The following is a 12,398-nucleotide window of genomic DNA, read 5'->3' on the forward strand; positions in this document are numbered from 1 at the left end:
CTTGACTTCAAACATCGTCTATGGAACAGGCATTGTTCTACACATCCTGGATATATCAGCAAAACAGTTTGTCTTTAGGGAGCATACATTCTAATGGAGTTATACATGAAAAGTACTTGGACTGTGGCATATTTAATAGGGGGTCAAGTGGTGTCAACATCTGGTTAAAAGCACATAGTACAAAGCACAAGGACCCGCATAAGGATCCCAGTTCTTTTTTTTTTTTATTTTTTAAATATTTATTTATTTATTTTCCCTTTTGTTGCCCTTGTTTTTTATAGTTATTATTGTTGTTGTTATTGATGTTGTCATTGTTAGGACAGAGAGAAATGGAGAGGAGGGGAAGGCAGAGGGGGAGGAAAGAAAAATAGACACCTGTAGACCTGCTTCACCGCCTGTAGCCCTGCTTCACCGCCTGTGAAGCGACTCCCTGGCAGGTAGGGAGCCAGGGCCCTTTAACCGGATCCTTCCGCCAGTCCTTGCACTTTGAGCCATGTGCGCTTAACCCGTTGTGCTAGTGCCCAACTCCCAGGATCCCAGTTCTAGCCACCAGCACCAGCATCTGCAGGGGGGTGTCGCTTCACAAGTGATGAAGCAGGTTTGCAGGTGTCTGTCATTCACTCTCCTTCTCTCTCTCCCCCTCCCCTCTCAATTTCTCTCTGTCCTATCCAGTAAAATGGAAAAAAAAAAAAAAAGGCCGCCCCAAATAGGGATTCATAGTGCTGACGATAACCCTGGAAACAAAAAAAAAAAAAAAAGGGGGGGAGGAGGATATTCAGTAAATTGTTGTTATTAAAATATGTTGGTATGCATGAGACCCCTTCTGTTTCATTTGGTTTAAATCCCCCCTGCTTAACACTATTCTATTTACATAACCACTTCATTCTATTTATATAACCGCTGTTAACAAGCACCTCCCTCCAGGGCATTGGTTCAATCCCCACTGTTTCATGATATGTTTTTGCTCCACCCCCCCTCCTTGTCACACCCTGATCCTCTCCTTGTCACACTCTGATTGTCACCAGTCACTTTTCTCTCCACCCTCTCTATGTCACACCCTGTTTCCACCCTACTTGGCAAGTATATATAAAGACAGCATTGTGAGTTTTAGAGTACTTTACCTTGAGTTTAGCTTAGCTCGGCTTAGATTGTGCTGCGTCCTGCATGAATAAAGAGATACTGCCTACAGCTCAACTATGAGTCCCTGGTCGTCTGTTACCCGCCCGTGAAGCCAGCCTGGCAAAAACAAGCTAACCCGTCGAAAACGACAAAAATATTTAAGAATGAGAAGTACATTTATTGTTGCTTTACCACTCTTATGATACAAAAGAAGTCTAAGTTATATTATTTGCTCACCTGGCACTTAAATCAGATGATTAATGAAATGTATTTGTTCGTTATATAAATATTAACTCAATGCTATAATGAGTCAGATACTATGAGGTACAAAAATGATTCTCATTTCTTTAAAAATATGAGTCTAGTTGGGATTATGTGAGAAATGCATAATTTCAGTGTAGTACAAAATGCCCAGGTTCTTAAGAGAAGTAATAACAAAGTGCTTTGAAGAGCTTTACTGCCTTATATGTAGGTGAGTATAAGATGGAGAACTTCTGACAGTTAACAGTGGAGTATATGGCTAGTTCATTGGGGGGGGGGTGGCCTCTTCTGCCAAATAAACTAAGGAGTGCATGAACTTTGGCAGTGTTAACCTCTTTCCATTCCTATTTTACGGTTTTCATTTCTTCCTGCAGTCCTGATTCTAGACCTGTGACAATACTGATAATGAGAAGTGTTGATTTTTGGAAAAGGAGGAAAGTAAAGGGAAAGCACATGTAAAACCATAGGAAATTTGATTGACTTCTGGAAACACTGTACTTTTAGCAGAGTCATACATAAATATTGGGAAGGCAAAACCAAAAATGGAAGATAAGGGCATAGGCATGGAGGGCTTTGAATGCCAAGCTAAGACATTTGGTCTTAATTTAATAAGAATGCAAATTCTCTAGAAGAGAATAGGATGTGAGTCCAGAGAGATAACTCAGTAGGGCCTTGCATTACAACCCTGATTTGAAATCTGGAGCCACTTGGGAAGTGTTACAGCACTAGAGGAAGTGCCAGTGCTGGTGATGTCTTTCCTATTTTTCTCTTTCCAACTATCTCTGAATGAAAACATGCCCCAGAGAATAGAAGGATCATTCCTCAACATAATAAAGACCATTTACAACAAACCCATAGCCAACATCATTCTCAATGGGGAAAAGCTGGAAGCTTTCCTCCTAAAATCAGAAACCAGACAAGAAAGAGATATCGAAGGCATTCAGATTGGAAAAAGAAGAAACCAAACTGCTATTATTTTCTGATGACATAATATTATACCTACAGAACCCCAAAGACTCCACCAAAAACCTACTAGAAATAATAAGTTCAGTAAAGGGATAGAAAATTAGTGCACATAAATCTGTGGCATTTCTATGTATAAACAGGGAGTCAGAGGAAAGGAAAATAAAAGACTCAATCCCATATACAATAGAACCAAAAAGATAAAATACCATGGGGTGAACCTCACAGAGGTGAAGGACCTTTACAACAAAAACTATAAGACATTGCTAAAAGAAATAGAGAAGGACACACTGAAGTGGAAGAACATTGCTTGTTCCTGGATTGGAAGGATATATTATTTAAAAGGCTGTTCTACTAATCAGTGCAATCCCTACCAAAATTCCAATGGCTTTTTTCAAGTAAATTGAGCAACTTGTCTAAAAGTTTGTGTGAAGCTATAAAAGACCATAGATTGCGAAAGCACTTCTGAGACAAAAGGAAAAATATGGAGGTTTCACACTCCCCAACTTCAGTTTATACTACAGAGTGATAGTAATCAAAACAACATGGTACTGAAATAAAAATGGATACTTGGATCAATGGAGCAGAACTGAAAGCCCAGAAATGAGCCTACACATATATGACCACCTAATATATGACAAAGAGGCCAAGACCATTCAATAGGGGTAAAGAAGTTCTCTTCAACAGATGGTGCTGGGAAAATTGGAAAGCCACATGTAGAAAACTGAAACTAGACCACCACCTAACAAGCACTATACACCAAGGTCAAATCAAAATGGATTAAAGACCTAGCTGTTAGACCAGAAACTCTAAAATTTGTAGAAGAAAATGTTGGTGAAGCTTTGCAGGACCTTCAATCAAAGATGTATTTGGAGATTCAACCCCCTGGCATGGGAAATGAAAACAAGAGTAAATAAATGGAATTACATGAAACTAAAAAGCTTCTACACATTGAAGTCAAGCTACTTAAGGATAACCAGGCAGCTGAGTAAATGAGATATTTGCACATCACACATAAGACAAGCAGCTGATATCAAACATCTATACAGAATTAGTACAGATCTACAAAAGAAACAAGAATAGCGCAATAAAAAAAGTAGACCAAAGAACTAAGCAGTTTTCTCTTTTTTTATTGTTATTAGTGATTTAATAATGATCAACAAGACTGTGGGATAAAAGGGGTACAATTCTATACAATTCCTACTACCAGAGTTCTATATTCCATCCCCTCCATTGGAAGTTTCCCTATTCTTTATCTGTCTGGGAGTATGGACCAGAGATCTTTATGGGGTACAGAAGGTGGAAGGTCTGGCTTCTGCAATTGTTTCTTTGCTGGAAATGGGCATTGGCAGATCAATCCATACCCCCCAGCCTGTTTCTGTCTTTCCCTAGTGGGGTAGGGTTTTAGGGAGGTGGAGTTGGACACATTGGTGACACCATCTGCCAAGGGAAGTCATCATGGTAGCAGCATCTGCAACTTGGTGACTGAAAGCATTAAGATACAAAGCAGAAAAAACTGTTTAATAATCAGGAGATGACCAGTGATGGTGGAGAGAGAGATCTAAGCCGACAGTTTTCTAAAGAAGAGAGATAATATGGTCCACAAACACATGAAGAAATAAATGTTCCACTTCACTTATTAGAGAAATGCAGATTAAAACTGCATACCAGCTCATCAACAAACCAGGAAATGACAGGTGTGGCAGACGTTGTAGAGAAAAGGGAATTCTGCTACATTACTGGTGGGAATACACACTGGTATGACCCCTTTGGAAGACTGTATGAACAGTCCTTAGAGAAGTAAAAATGGAATTACCTTATGATCCAGCAAAAGCACTCTTAAGCATTTATTCAGTGGGCACTTAGATGTGAATTAAAAGGAACATATGCACCTCTATGTTCATAGCTGCATTGTTCACAATAGCCAAAAAGTGGAAGCAGCCTAAATGCTCATCATCAGATGACTGACTAAAGAAGTTATGGGATATATATTTCATGGAATACTACTCTGCAATTAAAAAAAATGATACTGTGTCCTTTGGGACAAAATGGATGGAACTGGAGGTGATTATGCTTAGTGAAATAAGTAAAGAGATACAAGACAATTACCAGATGGTTTCACTCCTATGTGGAATCTAGAAATCTGATTTATATTAAATTGTCCAAAAAAAAAAATCAAACAAAACAGAAGCAAGCAGACTTGACTTGAGAAGTAAGACTTGAGAACTATGGTGGTTACTTTTGGGAGATGGGTGGGGATATGGAACGTTGGTGGTGGGTGTGGTGTGGAGCTACACATTGTAATCTTACAATCTTGTAACAAACCATTAATAATAAATAAAATTATAAAAAATGAAAAAAACAAAGAAGTGCCCCAGAATAGTGAAAATGAACAGATGAGGCCCTGGCTTCACAAAGAAAGAGAGAGGAGGTGTGTGTGTGTGTGTGTGTGTGTGTGTGTGTGTGTGTGTGTGTGTGTGTGTGTGTGTGTGTAATGTGCACTAAGAAGCAAAAGAGACTCTTTGCTCTGCAGTCCAGAATTTTATTTAAGCAGAGCTTTGATATGGGGAGATAAAATGAAAAATGGATTGGATAAACATTACATGAATTTGTACCTATTTCATGATCATACCTACATAGTGTTGGCTATAATCTGTTGTCCCTTAAGGGTATATTTCTTTTATATATATTTTATTTGTTTTATTTTCATGAGAGAGAGATAACAGGACCATAGCACTGATCAGTTCTGCATTGAATCAGGGACTTTAGAATCTCAGGCATGAAAGTCTCTGCATAATCATTGTGCACCTCTCCTGCCCTGAAGGCATATTTCTAAAAACTAATTATAATACTTTGTTTTTGAAAAAGTGAGAGAGTAAGACTCAGCTTTTATTCAGCAAATGTTTCCTGGTGCCTGCCACATCACATGCACCGTGCTATATGTGGTTCAACTTTAAGCAAGGGGCTAAATAAATAATATTGTTTTAAGTGATATTGTAAGGGTAAGCCCAGATTAACATATTGAGTATAAATTTATAAAATTCTACCCCCTTTATGCAACTCTGTGCTCTAAGAGATAAAATTTCTAGAAGTTTAGCAGTGTTGACTCCACTTAAGAAGCTACAGTTTTATAGTGAACGTCAAAAATAATTTTTCATTTTCTAAGAAAGTGGTTTTCTTTCAAATTAATATGCATACTTTAAGACTTACATGAAAGTCAGAAAGGTAAAAAATAAATGTCAGTCTTGTAGGGGAAAATTACATTCCTATTTTCATGTTTGTGCATTTCCCTCTGTTTCATGTTTATATGCCTTCCCCCACCCCAGTAGTATTTATACACCTTGTAATAGAAATGTATTGAAACTTAAGGGAACTTGAAACTAGCATTAGATCTCTACATTTATTCAGGACCACATATTTGACCAAGTCCTGATTAAGGCAGAAGATCTATCTGATTTCCAGTATACTCACAAAATGTCAACTTTTCTAAACATGTGATATATAAATCCAGGAGATCATGTGATCTTTCCCATTCTTTGTAGGTGCCCCAGACCCCACAGCTGGGGCCAGCATTGATGATGAAAACTGTTGGCATTTGGATGAGGAACAGGTGAAAGAACAAGTGAAGCTCTTTCTCTCCCAGGGTGGTTATTATGGCTCTGGAAAGCAACTCAATTCAATGTTTGCTAAGGTAAGATACGAAAAGGTCTTAAAAGTCTTTTGGGGGGGGTGGGTGGTAGCACAGAGGATTAAGCGCACATGGCGTGAAGCGCAAGGACCGGCATAAGGATCCCGGTTCAAGCCCCTGGCTTCCCCACCTACAAGGGGGTTACTTCATGGGCGGTGAAGCAGGTCTTCAGGTGTCTCTTTCTCTCCACCTTTCTGTCTTCCCCTCCTCTCTCCATTTCTCTCTGTCTTATCCAACAACCAATAATGACAATAATAACAATAATGATAAAAACAGCAATGGCAACAAAAAGGGAAAAAATAGCCTCCAGGAGCAGTGCATTCATAGTGCAGGCACCAAACCCCAGCAGTAACCCTGGAGGCAAAAAAAGTCTTTTGGGGGCTGGATGGTGGTGTACCTAGTTGAGTGCACATGCTACAGTGTGCAAGAACCTGGGGTCAAGCCCCTAGTTCCAACCTTCAGGGCATGCTGTACTAGTGATGAAACAGTACTGCAGCTGTTTCTCCCTCCCCTCTGAATTTCTGTCTTATCAAATAAATAAACAACTTTAAAAAAGAAAAAAAGTCTTGCTTTTATTTCCTTAAATAAATAGGACTCACCACACCTGTGGCTTCATGCATTGTAACTAGCTAAGCTTAGTTGACCTTGGTCTCATGAGTACTTAAAAATTAATGTGAGAGGCTGATCAAAGCATACCTGCATATGCTGCCTTCAAGGAGTCCTACTACTTCATCCTGGTAGTCCTTGTCCTCCTGCCCCACACTTTATGAATGAATTAGCATTGTTGGGGGATTTCAGTAATGAAGCTCCCTCTATTTGAACCTAAGGTCTTGCAGAGAATTACTGTTTTGGAACTGGAGGCCCTCACTGCAGGTTTTAGCTTATTCTTTAACACTTTTAGTGAGATATAATTCATGTACCTTCAAATTCATCAATTTAAATTGTACAATTGCCAGATACCCCACTCAGTGGAGCACACACCCTGCTATGCATGAGGCCCTGTACTCAAGCCCCAGCACCACAATGGAGCACTATGGATGGCACCAGGGAAGACCCATGGATAGTGGAGGAATTGTGCTGTTTTTTTTCTTCTCTCTCCATATATATTGTTTATAATATTATGTATGAGAAATTAGGATTGGAAGGTTTTTCAGCCAAACCGCACATGCACAAGATACTGAGTTCATTCTCTATCATATTAATAAAGTGTATATACTTCAGTGGTTTTTAGAGTACACGCACATATGCATACACATACACATATACATTGCCACAACTTTAGAACATTTTTTTCATCTTAAAAAGAAACCCCAGGGACTGGGTGGTACTGCAGCATGTTAAGCACACATGGTGTGAAGTGCAAGTGGCATGAAGTGCAAGGACCAGCATTAAGGATCCTGGTTCAAGCCCCCGGCTCCCCACCTTCAGGAAAGTCACTTCACAGGCAGTGAAGCAGGTCTACAGGTCTTTCCCCCTTTCTGTCTTCCCCTCCTCTCTCCATTTCTTTCTGTCCTATCCAGCAATGATGACAATAATAACTACAATAATAATAAAAAACAAGGGCAAAAAAAGGGAAAATAAATAATAAAAAATTTTACAAAGAAACCCCATACCCTTTACCTATGATGTCCATATTTCTCATGCTCTCCTACCCCAGCCATAGGCAACCACTTATCTTCTGTCTGTATAGATATTCCTATTCTGATCTTTCATAAGGAGAGATTCATATAGTGCTTAGTCTTTTGTGACTTTTTTAGCATATTTTTTCTTTAGTGTGATGCCATGAATGAACCAGGTCTTTGTACATTTGTGGTATCATTAAGCAGAATTTTTATCCCATATTTTGAAAGAAAGAAAAGAGATATCAAAGCACTACTCCAGCACCATGGTGTTCGTGGTGTTTCCATGTGATGCCAGAGATTAAACTCAGGACCTCATGCATGGTAAAGTATATATTCTAGTTGAAGAACCATTTCCCAGGCCCTCAGCATAATATTTCTAACTTTTTAAAGGTTCATTAGTGTTGTGCAATATATCAGTATTCCTTCTGTAGCTGAATAATATTCACATAGCATTGTATGGATTACCCACATTTTGCTTATCCCATTTGTCTGTTGATGGCCACTTGGATGTTTCTGTCTTTTAGCTACTAAAATTAATGATACTATATACATTCTTGCAAAAATTTGTTGTTATATGGCTTTTCTTCTTTTTTTTTTCCATTTGTTATTACTGACTTAACAGTGTTTTACTTAATTACTAGATTTTAGGGGTGTAATTTTTTTTGTTTTTTTGCCTCCAGGGTTCTTGCTGGGGCTCAGTGCCTGCATCATGGATCCACTGCCATTTTTTCCCACTTTTGTTGCCCTTGTTGTTATAGCCTTGTTGTGGTTATTATTGTTGTTACTAATGTCGTTGATGTTGGATAGGACAGAGAGAAATGGAGAGAGGAGGGGAAGACAGAGAAGGGGAGAGAAAGATAGACACCTGCAGAACTGCTTCACTGCCTGTGAAGTGACTCCCCTGCAGGTGGGGAGCCAGGGGCTCGAACCGGGATCCTTACACCAGTCCTTGCACTTTGCGCCACATGCACTTAACCCGCTGCACTACCGCCCGACCCCCAGGGGTGTAATTTCATACACACACATAGTATGTGAATCACCATACCCTCCATCAACTTGCTGTGTACTATATCCCCATAACCATCTTTGTTCTCACCAAGTTCAGGAGACAACCTGGCTGCCATTGTTTTTGCAACTTCACTTGTTTTAGACATCTATATTCCATATAGGATGAAGTTATCTATTAATTGTCCTTCACTTCTTTACTTATTTCACTCAGAATAATTATCCCTAGTTCCATTCATTTTGTTCCAAATTATATAATCTCATCTTTTTAATTGTAGAATTGTGTCCCATTGAATATATATTCTGTTACTTCTTTATCCAGTCACATCTCATTAGGCATTTAGGTTGTTTCTGTCTTTTGGCTCTTGTAAATAGTGCAGCTGTGAAAATCAGCACACATATGTCCTTTCAAATTAGTGCTTCCTAGATAAATGCCTATGAGTGGTGTTGCTGGATCATAAAATATTTCATTGTTTATTTAAGGACTCTCCAAACTGTTTTCCACAGGGGCTGTACCAGTTGGCACTCCCACCAGTAGTGTACCAAGGTTCTCTTTTCTCTGCATCCTCACCAACACTTGTCATCTCTTGAGCCAGTCTCCTGAATGTCAGATGGTATCTCACTGTGACCTTAATTTATATTTTCTAGTGATGAGTGATATCTAGCCTTTTTTCTTATGTCTGTGGGCCATCAGAATATCTTCTTAAGAGAACTATCTATCCAAATCTTTTGCCAATTTTTTTTAACTTATTACCTAATTTTTTAATTCTAGGCATCCTAGTGGGTGTGAAGTGGTATCTTATTTGCACAACAGGTATTCTTGGCATATACAGATTATTTGCACACAGAATAAAATAGGCTTTTCCCCCTCTCTTTGGATATGTTGTGCTTAGGTACTTTTCTCCACATTCTCCTTTTTTTTTTTCTTCTACTTTTATATGATGTGCAGTCACCAATCCCTGACCCCTCATTATGTATCAGGTTCGAGAGATGCTACGCATGAGAGATTCCAATGGAGCCAGGATGCTGACGCTAATAACTGAGCAATTCATGGCTGACCCAAGACTCTCACTCTGGAGGCAGCAAGGAACAAGCATGACAGATAAGTGCAGACAGCTCTGGGATGAGCTAGGTAAGTCCCCATATCTCTAGAAGTATATGTTTATCTTGCCAGTTTGCCCTCTGAAAGTAGTGCTAGTCTAGTGAACTCTTGCCATCAGCCGTTACATGAATTGCCAAATGAAATTAGCCCATCTGGTGGAAGATTAAGCTCCATAGAGTTTACCTAGAGTAATTCTGAACTTAATTTATGTTGTTCCCACAGCATTATACCTTGCTATTTATATCAGCATTCTGTTCCAGATGTTAACACATAGAAATCTTTGCTAAGAGAAAACATCGTCTCTTGACGTGTTGCATAACTCTAGCCTGGCTTTCCAAATAAAGACAATTATGATTTGACTTAGTATCTTTTTTCCTAGATATTAATTTTTTAATATTCTATTTATTGATATATAGGATAGAGACAGAGAGAAATTGAGAAGGATGGAGAAGATAGCAAGAGAGACAAAGAGACACTTGCAGCTATGCTTCACCATTGGCAAAGCTTTTCCCCTGCAGTTAGGGAACAGGGGCTTAAACCTAGATCCTTGTACACTGTAATGTGTGCGCTTAAGCAGGTGTGCCAACACCTGGCCCCCTTAGGATCTTTTTTTACTTTATTGCAATATGAAAATCATATACATTCAATAGAAACTATCCTTTGAATTTTTAAGTAAGGCACTCTTTTTTTCCCTTTCAATATCATATTTAATAAATTACTTGAGATGTTCAAAACTTTGTTATAAAACAGGATGTGTGTTAGAGGATTTTGCCCAGTTATAGACTAAGAATTCTGAGCACTTTTAAGTTGGTTAGACTACATTACAATGTTCAAAGCTTTGATGTACTAAATGCATTTTTAACATGGAATATTTTCAACTTGGAATAAATTTGTCAGGAGTAACCCCCCTCATAAATCTCTACATAACTTCATATTTCTCACTTCCTCTGAGTCTGTTCTTTATCACTCACAGACTCTTAGACATAGAATTGTTCTTAAATTTAGGGCCATGACTTTCTATTTTTTCTCTACACTTCCTTAATGGGTTTTTTCGTTTGTTTTTGTTTTGTTTCAGTGTCATGACATAGCACCCTTTAGATCACCATATTTCTGCTCTGTTTATCTGAGTTCCAATCTCATATTAATAGCTTCCCCTTGATCATTTTCCACTAAAAAATTCACCTAAAATTGGGAGAAATCCAAAAACCAAACTTACTGTGTGGCAGTTGAGAAAATGGTTCAACTGGTAAAGCATCAGACTTTTATTCCTAAGATTCCCAGTTCAATCCCCAACACCACATATACAGGAGTAGTTCTCTAACTTGTCTGTCTCCCTCTCCTTCTCTTGACCTCATATGAAATTCTCATATGTAATCAATAAAATAAGTTTTTTTTAAAAAAAAAAACTATGTTTAATGCATGCCAAGAAATTAATCCTAGGATCTTTCACTTGCATAGTCTCTGGGAGTTTTTTCTAAGGCTTGATTGTTATTTTATATTTTTGAGAGAAAGAAAAAGAATTAGCAAGGGAGGAGGATAGATACCAAAGCACCACCCTACTATCTATGGAACTCTCTTGCTGTTACCAAAGGTACTCCCTTGTGGTAGAGGGACCCAACCTAGAGCTTCATATTACCTGCTGAATCAACCTCTTGGACCCTACTAACTTATATTTAAGCACTAACTTTTCTTTCACTCTGTGTATCTAGTCACCAACATCATATTTGATTTAGAGACTATCAAGTAGCAATTTAACATCCACCTGATTTAATATTTTTACTGACAGATTTAACATTGGCTTATGATACTATAAAATTTGGGAGTATATTTCACATCAACATGTGTGTGCAAGACTCAACTTATTCATTACAGAAGTTCCAGTACCATTCATTACACAGAGTCCTCTATCTGCCCCTTTACCTGTCCTCATCTATTAACCACTATACTTTGAGTTCACAGAGTATGAAAGCTAGTTGTGGGGTTCTTTGTTGAGTTTTTCAAGTTTGTTAATTTAGTTATATTCTACATCTTTCACTTTGTTATTTCACTAGATAATCCATGAAGCTCCATCCTTTTTATCCTAGTAAGCATGATTTAATTGGTATATATACACACACACATTTATTAGGGGGTGGGGAACAGAGCATTAGTCTGGCATGTGTATGTAGTGTGATGACCATCCTCTGGACCTCATGCTTTAGAGTCCAAGGGTCCCTTTTCTTCTTTCTTTTTCTCTTTTTTTTTCTCTCTTTTCCTTTTTTCTTTTATAAAGACAGAGAAATTGAGAGGGAGAGATAGAAAGGAGAGACTTCTAAAGCACTGCTCATAAAACTTCCCCACCTGCAAGACCAGAAAAAAAAAAGAAAGAGTAAAAGAGAGAAGAGAGACCACATACCACTCCACTCCACTACTTAAGATGCTTCCTCCCTGCAGGTACACTTATGTAGTGACCAGGGATTCAAAGTCTGGGTCCTCATGTACAATAATGTGAGCCACCTCCTGGGCCCCCTGAAAGTTCTAATACAGCTACTCTATAGTTACTTCACCCCAGGAAACAAAAAATAAACTATCTACTCATAAAATAGCATATGAAAAAAACTGTAGCTTGGATTTTTGGAGAATTATTCTAGAATAAACC

General features: G+C 38.4%; 1 protein-coding gene across 2 annotated transcripts in view; it reads left to right on the plus strand.

The window, feature by feature from the left end:
* The window catches only part of ZSWIM5 (zinc finger SWIM-type containing 5), a 205,288-nt gene that overhangs the window by 115,137 nt on the left and 77,753 nt on the right, over positions 1 to 12,398 (plus strand). For both annotated transcript variants that reach the window (XM_060206007.1, XM_060206008.1), the window contains exons 3-4: positions 5,886 to 6,034; positions 9,640 to 9,790. In XM_060206007.1, coding sequence (XP_060061990.1) covers positions 5,886 to 6,034; positions 9,640 to 9,790 — 300 coding nt within the window. The remainder of the gene's footprint in view (positions 1 to 5,885; positions 6,035 to 9,639; positions 9,791 to 12,398) is intronic.

This window comes from Erinaceus europaeus, chromosome 13, assembly GCF_950295315.1.
Source record: "Erinaceus europaeus chromosome 13, mEriEur2.1, whole genome shotgun sequence".
NCBI classification, from domain to species: Eukaryota; Metazoa; Chordata; class Mammalia; order Eulipotyphla; family Erinaceidae; genus Erinaceus; species Erinaceus europaeus.